At 40.2% G+C, this 13,310-nt stretch overlaps 1 protein-coding gene across 2 annotated transcripts in view; it reads left to right on the forward strand.

Annotated features, from left to right (window-relative positions):
- Positions 1-13,310, forward strand: part of shld2 (shieldin complex subunit 2) — a 102,418-nt gene that overhangs the window by 52,700 nt on the left and 36,408 nt on the right. For both annotated transcript variants that reach the window (XM_043678720.1, XM_043678721.1), the window contains exon 2: positions 8,555-10,209. In XM_043678720.1, coding sequence (XP_043534655.1) covers positions 8,613-10,209 — 1,597 coding nt within the window. In that variant the 5' untranslated portion in view covers positions 8,555-8,612. The remainder of the gene's footprint in view (positions 1-8,554; positions 10,210-13,310) is intronic.

Consider the following 13,310-nt stretch of genomic DNA (forward strand, 5'->3'; position numbering starts at 1 on the left):
AACAAAGCAGGGGCTCAAGTTTGTTTTAACATTACAAGTTTGATGCTTTTAAAAAGGACATAATGTTGCACAATTTCAATGTAAAAACAAAATCTGGCCCATTGCATAGCCCACAACATATTATTTTAACAAACCAAAATTTTTAAACATCAAACATTCCAACCATGACACAATTTACATTTTTAAATTTCCTTTATTAACCCAAGTATTAGTACAACCTTAATTTCAGCGTTTCTCATTTTGTTTTTGCATCCTCTCACTGAAATTATATTTATTAAAAGAGAAAGCCCTCTCAGCGGACCACATGGCGCCACAGTTCAAGCCACTCTCTTCCCCCAGAACAAAGACTCGCAGAGCCTCAAATTTTGCCATTTGGGGATTTTAACCCCTTTCTCACTTTACTCCTCATGAGGGCTCGAACCCCAAACACAGAAAACTTGAATCCCACATAAACACAGAAAACCCAAACCCTAATTAAGCACAGAAAACCCAAACCCCAATTAAGCACAGAAAAATCTTGAACCTTGCTCAAGTACAGAGAGCTCAAACCTCACTTAAACACAGAGAGCTCGAACCTCAGCACAGCACGGAGGAGTCAAACCTCAATTTTCCCCTCAAGGGACTCGAACCCCAGTACCACGCAGAGGACACAAACCTCAATTACACACCCAGGGGACCCAAACCCTAGTACCATGCAGAGGACTCAAACCTCAATTACACGCCCGGGGACACTAACTCCAGTACCACGCAGAGGACTGGAATCTCTGTTTGTCAGCACACTTGCGAAAATGCGCCGCTCGACTGATGTAATTACTGTTTGTGGAATCCATAGAATAGAAAGTGATTGAGCGAGGGGACCGTCCCAGCACACAGGAATATTGAGAGGGACCAGAGTTTAAGATCATACTTTATGGGCCCCTCTGTCTCGAGATGCCAATGTTCCGGGCGACTGCTGACACTGTCCCATCATAACTATTTGCTTGGATCCTGCAGACCGCCAATATTCTTATCCTGTGTCCCCCCCTCCCAGTTGAAGCAAAACACTCAGAGACACAGTATAGTTTTACCTCCTCCATCTTTATTCCGGGCCCTGGAGGGAGAGAGAACAATTGCCCATGTGCACAGAGACATGAGTTCTCAGTCTTCTCTGGAGTAGCAGTTTCTTGATGAATTATATAGTCATTTTACAGGGAGGAGTATCTAGGTAAGACAGCATACATATTAATTGCGTGACTGTTACAATCAGCAAGCATCAACAGTACACCAGCTTGTTAACCCATTACTCGTGCCCCAGCAAGTTATTAACTGCAAGTTCTTATCTGATCTGAGTCATGCTCAGCCAAACCTCTTGTTTCACAAAACTCAGAACTTAACTCTTTCCCTACCTGCTTATACCCTGTGCACATTCTCACAGGGACAGCTAGCTAATTGGATTCAAAATTGACTCAATAGGCACCAGAGGGTCATAGTTAAAGGTTGATTCTCGGACTGCAGGCAGGTGATGAGTGGTGTGGCATTGGATTGATGCTGGGACTTTTTTAAAATTTGTTTCTTATATAAATGATCTAGATGTGAATATACAAGGCATAGTTAGGAAGTTTACAGATGATACAAAATCAGGAGGTATTGTTGATAGTGAGGAAGGTTATCAAAAATTACAGATGGATCTTGATCAGATGGGGAAGTGGGCTGAGGATTGGCAAATACAGTTCAATACAGATAAGTGTGAGGTGTTGCATTTTGGAAAGTCAAACCACGGTAAGATTTATACAGTAAATGGTAAGATCCTGAGGAGTGTTGTGGAACTGGGGGACCTAGGACTACAAGTACATAGTTCTTTGAAAGTGACGTCACCGATAGATAGGGTGGTGAAGAAGGCATTTAGCATACTGGCCTTTGCATCAGTCGAGGCATTGAGTTTAGGAGTCGGGACATTATGTTATGGTTGTATAAGTTGTCGGTGAGGTCACATTTGGAGTATTGTGTACAGTTTGGTCACTTTGTTCGAGGAAGGACATAATTGAACTGGAGAGAGTGCAGAGAAGATTTATGAGGATGTTGCCAGGATGCGTAGGCCTGAGTTATAAGGAGAGGTTGGCCAGGATAGGAGTTTATTCCTTGGAACTTAGGAGAATGAGGGGTGACGTTATTGAGGCATATAATGTCATGAGGGGCATAGATAGGATGAAAGCATATAGCCTTTTTCCCAGAGATGAGAAATTGAAAACTAGAGAGTATAGGTTTAACGTGAGAGGGGAAAGATTTCAGAAGGATGTTAAGGGCATTTTCTTCACACAGACAGTGGTGCATATATGGAATGGGTTGCCAGAGAAATTGGTTGAGGCAGGTACATTTCTCAACATCCACAAACAGAGCAGTGTCAGGACACTATTCAAAAGAGCAGTGACACACTGCAACACACCAGAACTGTGTAAGGATGCGGAAGAACACTTATACAAAGTCTTTGCTAACAATAAATACCCCACCAGCTTTGTCTGATAATGCCTGTCCAACAGACAATGCCAAGAAGGCACGTTATCTACCAACACACTTGGCTATCTTACCATGTGTGAAGAGCATATCAGAATTAAGTACCAGGTTGTTAGGACCACTGGGTACTATGGTAGCACGCCAACCAACAGCCACACTACGTCAACTACTTACCTGGACAATGGACCCCATACCCATAACATGTAGGACCAACATGGTATACAAAATCTTTTGCAACAACCACAAGCACTTGGTCGGACAAACAGGAAGAAAACTAACCATCCGACTTCGAGAACACCGCTTGGCAATTAAACAACATGATCCACTCTTCCTTATCTCTATACATACAGACCAAGGTGACCATCAATTTGACTATGACAAAGTAACCATTCTAGGACACGCCAACCAGATATACACAAGAGAGTTCTTGGAATCCTGGTTTTCTACCAAAAAGGCCATCAGCGAACACGTAGACCCCATGTACATACCACTGCAGAGAAGACCCGGAAGTGACACTCACCCCAACAGACTGGACCACATAAAAACAAAGCAGGACAGAACAACAGCGCTTCACAGAAGTCGCACTGATAATGTTACCCAGCATGGTAACGAAACGTCTGCACGATAACACAGCAGCTCAGCAAGTTAACCGACTACTGCACATACAATAGCAACATTTTAAAAGCATTTGGATGGGAAGAGTTGAGAGGGATATGGACCAAATGCAGGCAATTGGAACTAGCTGAGTGGGCACCATGGCAGCATGGGCCATTTTGGGCCGAAGGGCCTTTTTCCATGATGCATTACTCTATGATTCTTTATATTAGCATGGATAGAGGACTGGCTAACTTATTAAAAGATAGGAGATTAGGATAAAGGGGAAAGGAACCTGTACCTAGTGGAATAGTGCCATAGGGATTGGTGTTGGGGTCACAATTATATGCAACATATATTCATGACTTGGATGAGGAAAGTGATTGTACTGTCATCAAGTTTGTGAACGACATAAAAATAGGCGGGAAGGTATATGGTAAGAATAACCCAAACAGTATTTCAAGGGGGAGAGAAAAGTTCAGTGAGTGGACAAAAACTTGGCACGTGAAATGGAATGAGAGAAATTATAAGACAATACACTTTGGCACGAAGAGGAGCTGAATATTATTTAAACGAAGAAAGGCTGCAAAAGCTGCAACATAGAACAGTTATGCATGAATCACATAAAGCTAGCATCCAAGCTATCTTGACAATAGGGAAGGCAAATGAAATATTTACCTTTTATTTCAAAGGGAATACAGTATAAAAAGAAGCAAGTTTTGCTAAAACTAAACGAGGCATTAGTCAAACCATACTTACTGGTGTTGGAGGCAGTCCAGAGAAGGTTCACTATGTTGATCATCGATATGAAGGGATTTTCTTACAAGGAGGTTTTGAGTGGTTGGCTCTATATTCATTAGAGTTTATAAAAATGAAAGCAAAACATATAAGATTCTTAGGGGCTCAATTTTGGTAAGTGCAGAGAGGTTGATTTGCCTTGTGGGAGAGGCTAAGACTAGAGGTCATAATCCTAGAATAAGGAATTGCCTATCTAAGACAGATGAGAAGAAATTTCTTCTCTCAAAGGATAGTGAATTTTTTACCGCAAGTAACTGTTAAGACTGAATCGTTAAGAATATGGTAAGTCTGAGGTCGATATATTTTTAATCATCCAAAGGAATCAAAGATTATATAAAAAAGGAAGTAGAGTTGAGGATTGTTAGTTCAGCCATGATCTCATCGATGGGCTGAATACCCTACTTCTGCTCCGACATTTAATGGCTAATATATCGCAAATGTCCAACCATCTTTATAAATACTAAGAAATTACATTCCATTAAAACAAGATCAAGCCTGTCTGACTTTCTGTGCCTACTTAAGATGCTACTTAAAACCAATATTTTTGACCAAGATTTTGATCCCTTTCCAAATATCTTCTATTTGGCTTAGTGTCAAATTTTGTTTGATAATACTCCTGTAAAGTACTTAGGACATCTTACTGCATTAAGTACACTGTATAAATTGTTGTTGAATGCCAAATTCATCAGCAGTGATCATCGTGTGTTCACTTTAATATAAGATTGTTTGAAGAAGGACAAAGCAATGATTGTTTCTAGGAGACCAAGATTACCCTCTTCAACCCACTCCATGTCCTTCAAACAGCCACAAGGCAGAGAAGAGATGGAAATCAATTATGTAATCACACAGATTAAATATCCACATCTGGGAACGGATCAGTAACTTGTACGATTTAGGTTCAATGTTGCTAATACACTGAATGTTCAGAAAATTGAATCCTTTTCAGCCTGATTAAGTCATCTATTATGCAATGGACAGTAAAAAGCTGAAGGGTGTGAGATGTAATTGCCTAGACATTCAGGTAATTATTAATTCATGAATTGACAACATCCTTCTCATGATGCTGCCAGTGGTCCATGGGGAAGAGATTTTCCAAGGAAATAGTTCATGAATCACTTGCTTTATACATCTATGCATACCAGAAGGACTGATGTGAGTAAGGTCACCTTGAAATGATCTAGAGGTACAGTGAAAGATGTTGTCACCTTCACAGTCATGGCCAGGCTCCAATGTTTAGCTGCAGATACATTTACATGATTGCAGTATGGATATATTATACCTTTCCTAACTGCTCGTAGGTACCCCTATCAAAATTCCTGGTTACCTCCTCAAATAAAAATCAAATTTGTTAAATATGACCTTTTGTCATCAAATACATGTTGACTTTCCTGATTAATCCATGTCTCAGATGAGTTGGACTGAAAGGTCTGTTTCCATGTTGTATAATTCTGTAATCTTCTCCAAGTGCAGATATATTCTGTCCCTAAGGTTCTTGCTAGCCACTGCTAGAGTTAAACTGACTAGCCTTACATTTCTTGGTCTATTCCTTCCTCCCTTTTTTAAAAAAATGGGACAACATTAGCAATCCTCTGGAATGTCACCTGTGGCAAGAGAGGATTTGAAAATTACTGCCAGGAACTTGATGTCTCCTCCAGTAACAGGAGATACTTGCCTCCCTTAACAGCTTGAGATACATCTCATCTGAGCTTGTGAATTTCTCTACTTTGAAGACTACTAAACCCGCTAGCACCTTCTCCCTCTATGTTAATTTTTTCGAATATTTCTTCCTTAACTTGAACAGAAGCTTGCATGTGATTGCATTTCAATTAAACAGATTATTACAGGTTGTTCAGGAGTGAAGTCAGAAATCATTTGTTCAAGGAAAGGATAGTGGGATGGAACTAACTTTAAAAAAAGACTGGGATTCTGGGACTGTTAGAATTTTTAAGAATAACATTGACAAATTTTCTTACACTATGAGTGCTATCAAGAAAAATGGAGGAAAAGCAGGTAAATAGAGCTGAACACATTGAATAGAATGGCAGAACAAGCTGGAAGAACCGTATGATTTCCTCCTGTTCCTCGTTTGAAAACTTTTGGTATCTGTGCTCCTGCAAACATCTCATCAGAAAAGCCACCTGAAATTGAACGTTTTATTCCTTACTTTATGTCTATTTTGTCAACTAATAAAAGCAAATCCATTCCTTTAGGTGGTAGTAATTGCATTCACACACAAACATTAGACATGAACCATTAATTCTACTCTGCAGATTTTTAAGAGGCATGAATCAGCAGAAAGAAACATTAAAGTAAGGTGAGGAAAATCAAGCTGTCTCCAGGGATAGCCAGGCTGCATTGAATCAGTACAATCGACAAGTAAGGAGCTCCCAACACATGACCAATACACTTATGATTAAGGTTTGTTCTTGTTCTCTAGATCATAGAACCAGTTATAGTCTAGAGCTTGTTTTATTTCACATTGAATATACTTTTGATACTGTATATTTTTAATAATTGTCATGTTTTGAAATTACTTATCACTTTCCCTTACCAAATTTTTCTTCTTCCCATCCTGAGCTAAAGACATCGTCTTCTCACTTGGAATTCATAGGTGGCAATCAGGAAAATAATTACATTGTTTTAAGGATTATTCTGAGAAGATAAATTGATAAGTAATTTTAAAGCCAGCCTATGACTAAAAGTACTAGGAGACAGTAAGGACTGCAGATGCTGGAAGTAAGAGTTGATTGATGTGAAGCTGGAAGAGGAAGGAGTCCCTCCTCCCCGAGTCTTATCCCATATCTATTCCTATCCCTCCTCCTCGCCTCCCTAACTTGTCGGTCTTCCTACTCATCTATCCACTGTCGGTATTACTATTCTCACATCATGTCCACAAACACAAATATTTCTGCAGATCTTGGACATAACTGAACTACTTATTAGATAGCCTTACTTTATCCGTGAGAAGCTGATGATGGATATCTATTTAAACAAAACCTTATACATGAATTCTGCGATAGATTCAGAGCAGGTTCATTTTTTTCGTGGGGAAGTCCAAATTCAATTCCTTCTCGGTACTGTTTTTCTACAATATGTTGCTATAATTGTTGCATCACACGAAAGCCAATAACATGGGCAATGCTATGTCCATTACCCCCATAAGCACAATACACCAACCTGTTCCATGAAAAACCTCTAATTTATATTAATGAAAAAGAATGAAATTATTGATTATTCTTGAGTTGATGTAGGCATCTTGGGGAAGGCTGATTGGAAGAAATACAGTCTCAAGCTTATTCTTGGTTTTCTTGAATAAAAGACTTGCAGTGGGCGTACAGGAGGATAGACCAACATGGTCATTTAAAGGCATATCATTTTGATGCCTTTCATCAGAAAACCTCAAGTATAAAAGCACAATCAATGTTATCTCCACAGTTTCTAAACAAGGTTATTCTATGGCATGTAGGTAAACCTGGAGTCTTATCTTGGGAATTACAAAGTAAACGATACAGGAGGTTCTCTGTATACTAATGTAAACAGGGTTATCACAAGCTTATGGAAAGTTTCTTGTCAATTGTTTTTCTCTATGCTGCATAGGAACTTGATGCCCTCTGGTGGGATAGCAGTCTGTTGATATTGATTCAATATTCCATCCTAAAATGTTTCACAATGGGATGGGAGGAACCTGGGAGCATTGAGGAGGGTACAGAGATGATTAGGGGCTTAGGACTTGTAATCTTGTAGGAAAGAAAGTTGTGATGAAACTTGATGAAGGTCTTTGGAATTGTAAGGTTTCTGGATGAAGTGGACAGGGAGAAAATATCCCCACTCCTGAGAACATTGCGAATGAGGGGCCACCGGTAAGAGAAGCAAAACAAAAGAAGCTTGCAGACTAATTGTTTGGGGTTAGGTATGCACTGACTGGGAGTAAGGAAGAGGCGAGTTCAATCAAAGCATTTATTGCCTTGTGAAACGGAAAAATGTACAGGGCATTGAAGAGAAGGTGGGAGGCTGGTGCTCAGTAAACTGTTCATTCAGAGAGCCAGTGCCATCGTGATGGACTGAATGGTCTCCTGCACAGTTCCCATTCTATAATTTTCCAACATATTGCACTCAATGCACACGAGTTCCCTGAAGAAGTCATCTATTTCATTCTATTCCCCTTGCTGTTCCATAACCTATTAAATCTGAATGTAATTGTGTTGTGTTTGCTGGGCTGATAACCTGCATTTGCATGTCTACAATGTGCTTGCCTGAAGTTTTAGTGTCATTCTGCATTTATTCTGATGCTCAGTTTCATAAAGCAGCTTCAATTTCCAGTGCATAATAAAATACATTATTTCAGCCAGGAAAAAATTCAGTTGTGAACTTTGGACTCCTGTTCAAAGATTTTGATCTGTATGATATATGTGATATTCAAGGAAAGCTGCGAGTTGCCAGTTTCTTTGCTCATCTATATGCATAGGAACAATAATATTAACTCCTCCTCATCTCCCTGTGAGATAGGTAATATAGTCTCAGGCTAAACACTGTGTCACTAAGGATGTCTAAGTAGCCAAACTGAAACAACTTCCTTCTGGACCCAATTGGAAGCATCATGCTAGGATGCTTAAACTTATGTAGTTTTTGGCTGTGTGACTGCTTTCTCAATGACTTGTTGTTTCTGTGCCAGGTTAAACCAGTGAAAGCAATGAGATTCCGCAGGCGAGGACACCACCTATCATTCTAACATGAACAGTGAAAAGAAAGTTCACATTTTCCTTGGAGCACCAGCCAATTTGACTCAGCAGAGAACATCAGCAAAAGAAGCAGTAGCTGATGGCAGCTCCACGAAGTGGCTTCAGTGCCAGTTCTTGTATGATAACGGATCCCTCAAAGCTATTCCTAGGAAGTGCAGCAGCAAGGAGTCGCAGAAACACTTCGATTGCCAGAAAGCAACATTGCAGCTGGAAAATCAATCTGGACAGACTTCTACTTCAAAAAGTGAAGAAGGAATTATAATTTTCAGTCAAGAATGCACTTTTAAGAATCTTGATGCTTCCTTGTTAGAACAGAGAACCAGCAAATATGATGTTCCATGTTATAAAGACTTCAATGCCAGAAAAATATCAAAACAGCACAGGAAAGAATTGAGCAATAGTAAATTGTTGAATTCAGAAGAGGGTCTGAAAATAACTGAAGAATGTGATTGTGGTTTCGTCAGTCCTGACTGCTCAGGCGAAAATGTCAAGACATCTTTGAAACCTGACAATAGGAGCAGACAGAGTGAGAAAAATGGGGCTGACAGTCAGGACCCGCCTGGTAGAATAACAGAGCAGAATGCATCTTTGGAAGAAGATTGTCCAAAGTTTCTCTGTGACTCTTTGATGGAATATCGTCAGAATACTTTTCCAGCTGAAGGGCAGGATTCTTGTTTCAGATGCATATCTGTAAAAGAAAATTTATCAACTGATGCCGAGTTCCTCAGTGTGTTAACTGCCAGTCAAACTGCTATTCTTTCACAGGCGTTTTCAGAGAGTCAGTTTAACACACAAGATTTGTATAAAAATGTAAAAGGTAAACTGAAAACAAAAACAAATGTCAATGAGCTGTCCTGTCAGTCACTTACATCTACTCATAATTTTATTAGACAATTTGGACAAAGTGCCAGTGAGACAATGTATAAGCAAGTTAACAGTTCTGAAAATACCCCAGAACTTTTCAACTTATTTAGTGACCAGCAACTGTCCACCAATGAGTCTGTAAATAGAAGGACATTAAAAGGCTCAGTACAGTCTTTCATTCCCTCCACTAAATGGTCAAATGATGATGTTGAGATTAATATTGAACCATACAGTGGAGGTCTCCTGTGTACTCAGGTTTCAGATAATGCTGACTGGTCTTTAAAAAGATCAATGGAGGTTGCTAAGGAGCCTGAGGAGGTAAAGCAGGTGACAAAAACATCAAGATCTCCAGTTTGTTTAGATAGCGATCCACCATCAACTAAGAAAATAAAGACAATGGATTCTGAGAAAATATCTGACCTTGGGCAGTATCTGAAGGTATGGAGAGATCAATGGCTAACACCTCATATTGGCTTTATTGAAACAGAACGGCTTAAGAACTGCACTGAAAGAAATAGGAAGTACAATGTTTTGGTCACTGTACAGTTCCGCTGTCTCCTGAAGGAAATACAGATCAAATCAGGAACATTCGCTGGCCGTGGAATCCCCATAACAACTATTTTGGTTACAGACCAATCAAGAGTCGTCAAAAAAATTACACTGTGGCGAGCAGCTGCTTTCTGGACACTTAGTGTCTTCCCTGGAGATGTCTTACTAATAACAGGTAAAAGAACTTATATTCCTTGATATTTGTCGATTCTTTCAGAAATTTAAGGGGGACATCTTCACAGCCAAGGAATTGCAATTTTTTTCATGTGAGGGAAGTTACATTCCCAGAAATTGATACTGGGTCAGAATCTCACTATCATTATGTTCTCGAACACAAACAGAAACTGCTGAAAAATCTCAGCAGGCCTGGCAGCATCTGTGGAGAGAAATTAGACTTCACGTTCCAGGTCCAATGACCCTTCTTCAGAACAGTTCTTCAGTTTTGATTTCTCTTCACAGATGCTGCCAGACCTGCTGAGCTTTTCCAGCATTTTCTGTTTTTGCTTCAGATTTCCAGCAGCTACAGTTCTTTCAGTTTTTTTCATTATTCTGTCCTCTGCTGGGCTTCTATGAGATGGAATTGAAGGCAAGTGGGGAACTGTCTTGAAATGATTTTGAATCAAAATTGAGATTGGCAAATTTATTCAAGTCATTTAAGATTGTAATGAGCAGGGTGACTGATGTATTAAGAGTTCCTAAAGGCATTCAATAAGATGCAACACTGCATTAGATGAGAACTGGTGGTGTTAAAGATAACATATTGGCATGGTTAGAATTGTCTAATTAACAGAACACAGAATAAATGGATTGTTTTCCTGTTGGTAAACTAATAAGGTGCTACATGGATCGGCATTGAAGCCTCACATATTTACTATTGTTAAATTTTGCAGAGTGGCCTCTTGTGAAGCTAGAGGAGTGTCCCTACCCCTGGTCCAGGAAGCCCCAGTTCAATTCCCACTTGCTCCAGAGGTATGTAATTACATCTGAGCAGGTTGGTTAGAAAAACTGGTTAAATAATTTAAAAAATTTAAATTTGGCAGAATATCAGAGAAAGTTCCTATTTTCCTCACTGCTAGCCTGGTCCCTGCATCTTCCTTACCTCCTTGTAAATATTAAAATCCAGATCTTTCATGCATGGATTGCTTGGTAAATAAAATCATGCCCCTAAGCTTCACAACGTTCAAATCAGAACATCCCCTGAAGTTTCAAATCCCACTCAAGGACTTCAGCACAAAATCTTGTTAGACATTACAGTGTCAGAGAGTCATAGAGATGTACAACATGGAAATAGACCCTTCAGTCCAACTCATCCATTCCAACCAGACATTCTAACCTAATCTAGTCTCATTTGCCAGCATTGGGCCCATATCCCTCTAAACTCTTCCTATTCATGTATCCATCCAGATGCCTTTTAAATGTTAGAATTGTACCAGCCTCCACTTCTTCTGGCAGCTCGTTCCATACATGCACCACCCTCTGCGTGTATAAAGTTGTCCCTTACGTCTCTTTTAAATCTTTCCTCTCTCAACTTAAACCTGCGCCCTCCAGTATTAGACTCCCTACTCTGAGGAAAAAAACTTTGGCTCTTCACCCTGTCCATACCCCTCATGATTTTATAAATTTCTATAAGGTCACCCATCAGCCTCTGACACTCCAGGGGGAAAAAAAGCTCCAGCCTGTATAGCCTCTCCTTATAGCTCAAATCTCCAACCCTGACAACATTCTTGTAAATCTTTTCTGAACCCTTTCAGGTTTCACAATATCTTTCCTTCAGTTGGGAGACCAGAATTGAATGCAGTATTCCAAAGTGCCCAGGACAACCGCAACATGATCTCCCAACTCTTATGCTCAATGCACTGACCAAGAAAGGAAAGCATTCCAAACACCTTCTTTACTGTTTACCTGTAAGTCCACTTTCAAGGAACTAGGAACCTGTACTTCAAGGTCTCTTTGTTCAGCAATATACCACAGGATCTTACCATGAAGTGTATACGCCCTCCTTTGATTTGCCTTACTAAAATGCAGCACATCACATCTATCTAAATTAAACTCCATCTACAGCTCCTCAGCCAATCGGCCCATCTGATCAAGGTCTGATTGTACTGAGATAACCTTCTTGGGTGTCCACTACACCACCAATTTTGGAGTCATCTGCAAACTTACTAACCATACCTCCTATATTCACATCCAAACTATTGACATAAATGACAAAAAGCATGGACCCGCACCGATCCTTGCTAGTGGCTAGTTCTGTCTGTATTCCATATGATCTAACCTTGTTAACTAGTCTACCACATGGAACCTTGTTAAAGACCTTACTGAAGTCCATTGCTCTGCCTTCATTAATCCACTTAGTCACTTCCTCAAAAAACTCAATCAAGTTAGTGAGATACAATTTCCCACACACAAAGCTATGTTGATTATCCCTAATCAGTCCTTACTTTCCAAATGCATGCAAATCCTGTCCCTTAGAATCCCCTCAAACACCTTGCCCACTACTGATGTTAGCCTCACTGGTCTGTAGTTCCTTGGATTTTCTTTACTACCTTTCTTAAACAATGGCACCAGGTTAAGCAACCTCCAGTCTTCTGGCACCTCACCTGTGGCTATCAATCTTACAAGTAATGATGGCATGTTATACAATCAGAGATGCAACCTTTCCAATAAAGTATAATTCTGTCTATGCACCACCCACCCCTTCCCCCACCCACTCCCACTGGAAAATCCCATCTGGTTCATGGATGTCCTTTGGGGAAAGAAATCTGCCATCCTCGCCAGGTCTGGCAACATGTAACAATGTGGTTGAATCTCGACTGCCCTCTACCAAGCCACTCAGTTATATCAATCACAATAAAATCTCAATAAGAAATGAAACCACCTCGCATCAACCTAAGTAACTGAAAAGACAACATCAAAAACAGCCTTATCAGTGCCATGAGGTCTTTCTGACTAACATCTGGGGCTAGTCCCACATTTGGGAGAGCTGTCTTACAGAATAAACAAGCAGCATTGTGTCAGAGACATACTCACAGAATCATATCTCACAGACAAAGTACCAAACACCATCATCACTATCTCTGGATACACTGTATCCCCATAGGCGTGACAGCACAGTGGTATACACTGGTAGGGAGTTGCCGTCAAGTCTTCAACATTGACTGCTGGTTATCATGTACCACCCTCCCTCCACTGAGGAATCCGTAGTCGTCCACATTAAACAACATTTGGAGGAAGCATTGAGGGTGGCAAGGGCACAAAATGCCCACTGTCCAGAGT

The sequence above is a fragment of the Chiloscyllium plagiosum genome, chromosome 38, assembly GCF_004010195.1.
Source record: "Chiloscyllium plagiosum isolate BGI_BamShark_2017 chromosome 38, ASM401019v2, whole genome shotgun sequence".
NCBI classification, from domain to species: Eukaryota; Metazoa; Chordata; class Chondrichthyes; order Orectolobiformes; family Hemiscylliidae; genus Chiloscyllium; species Chiloscyllium plagiosum.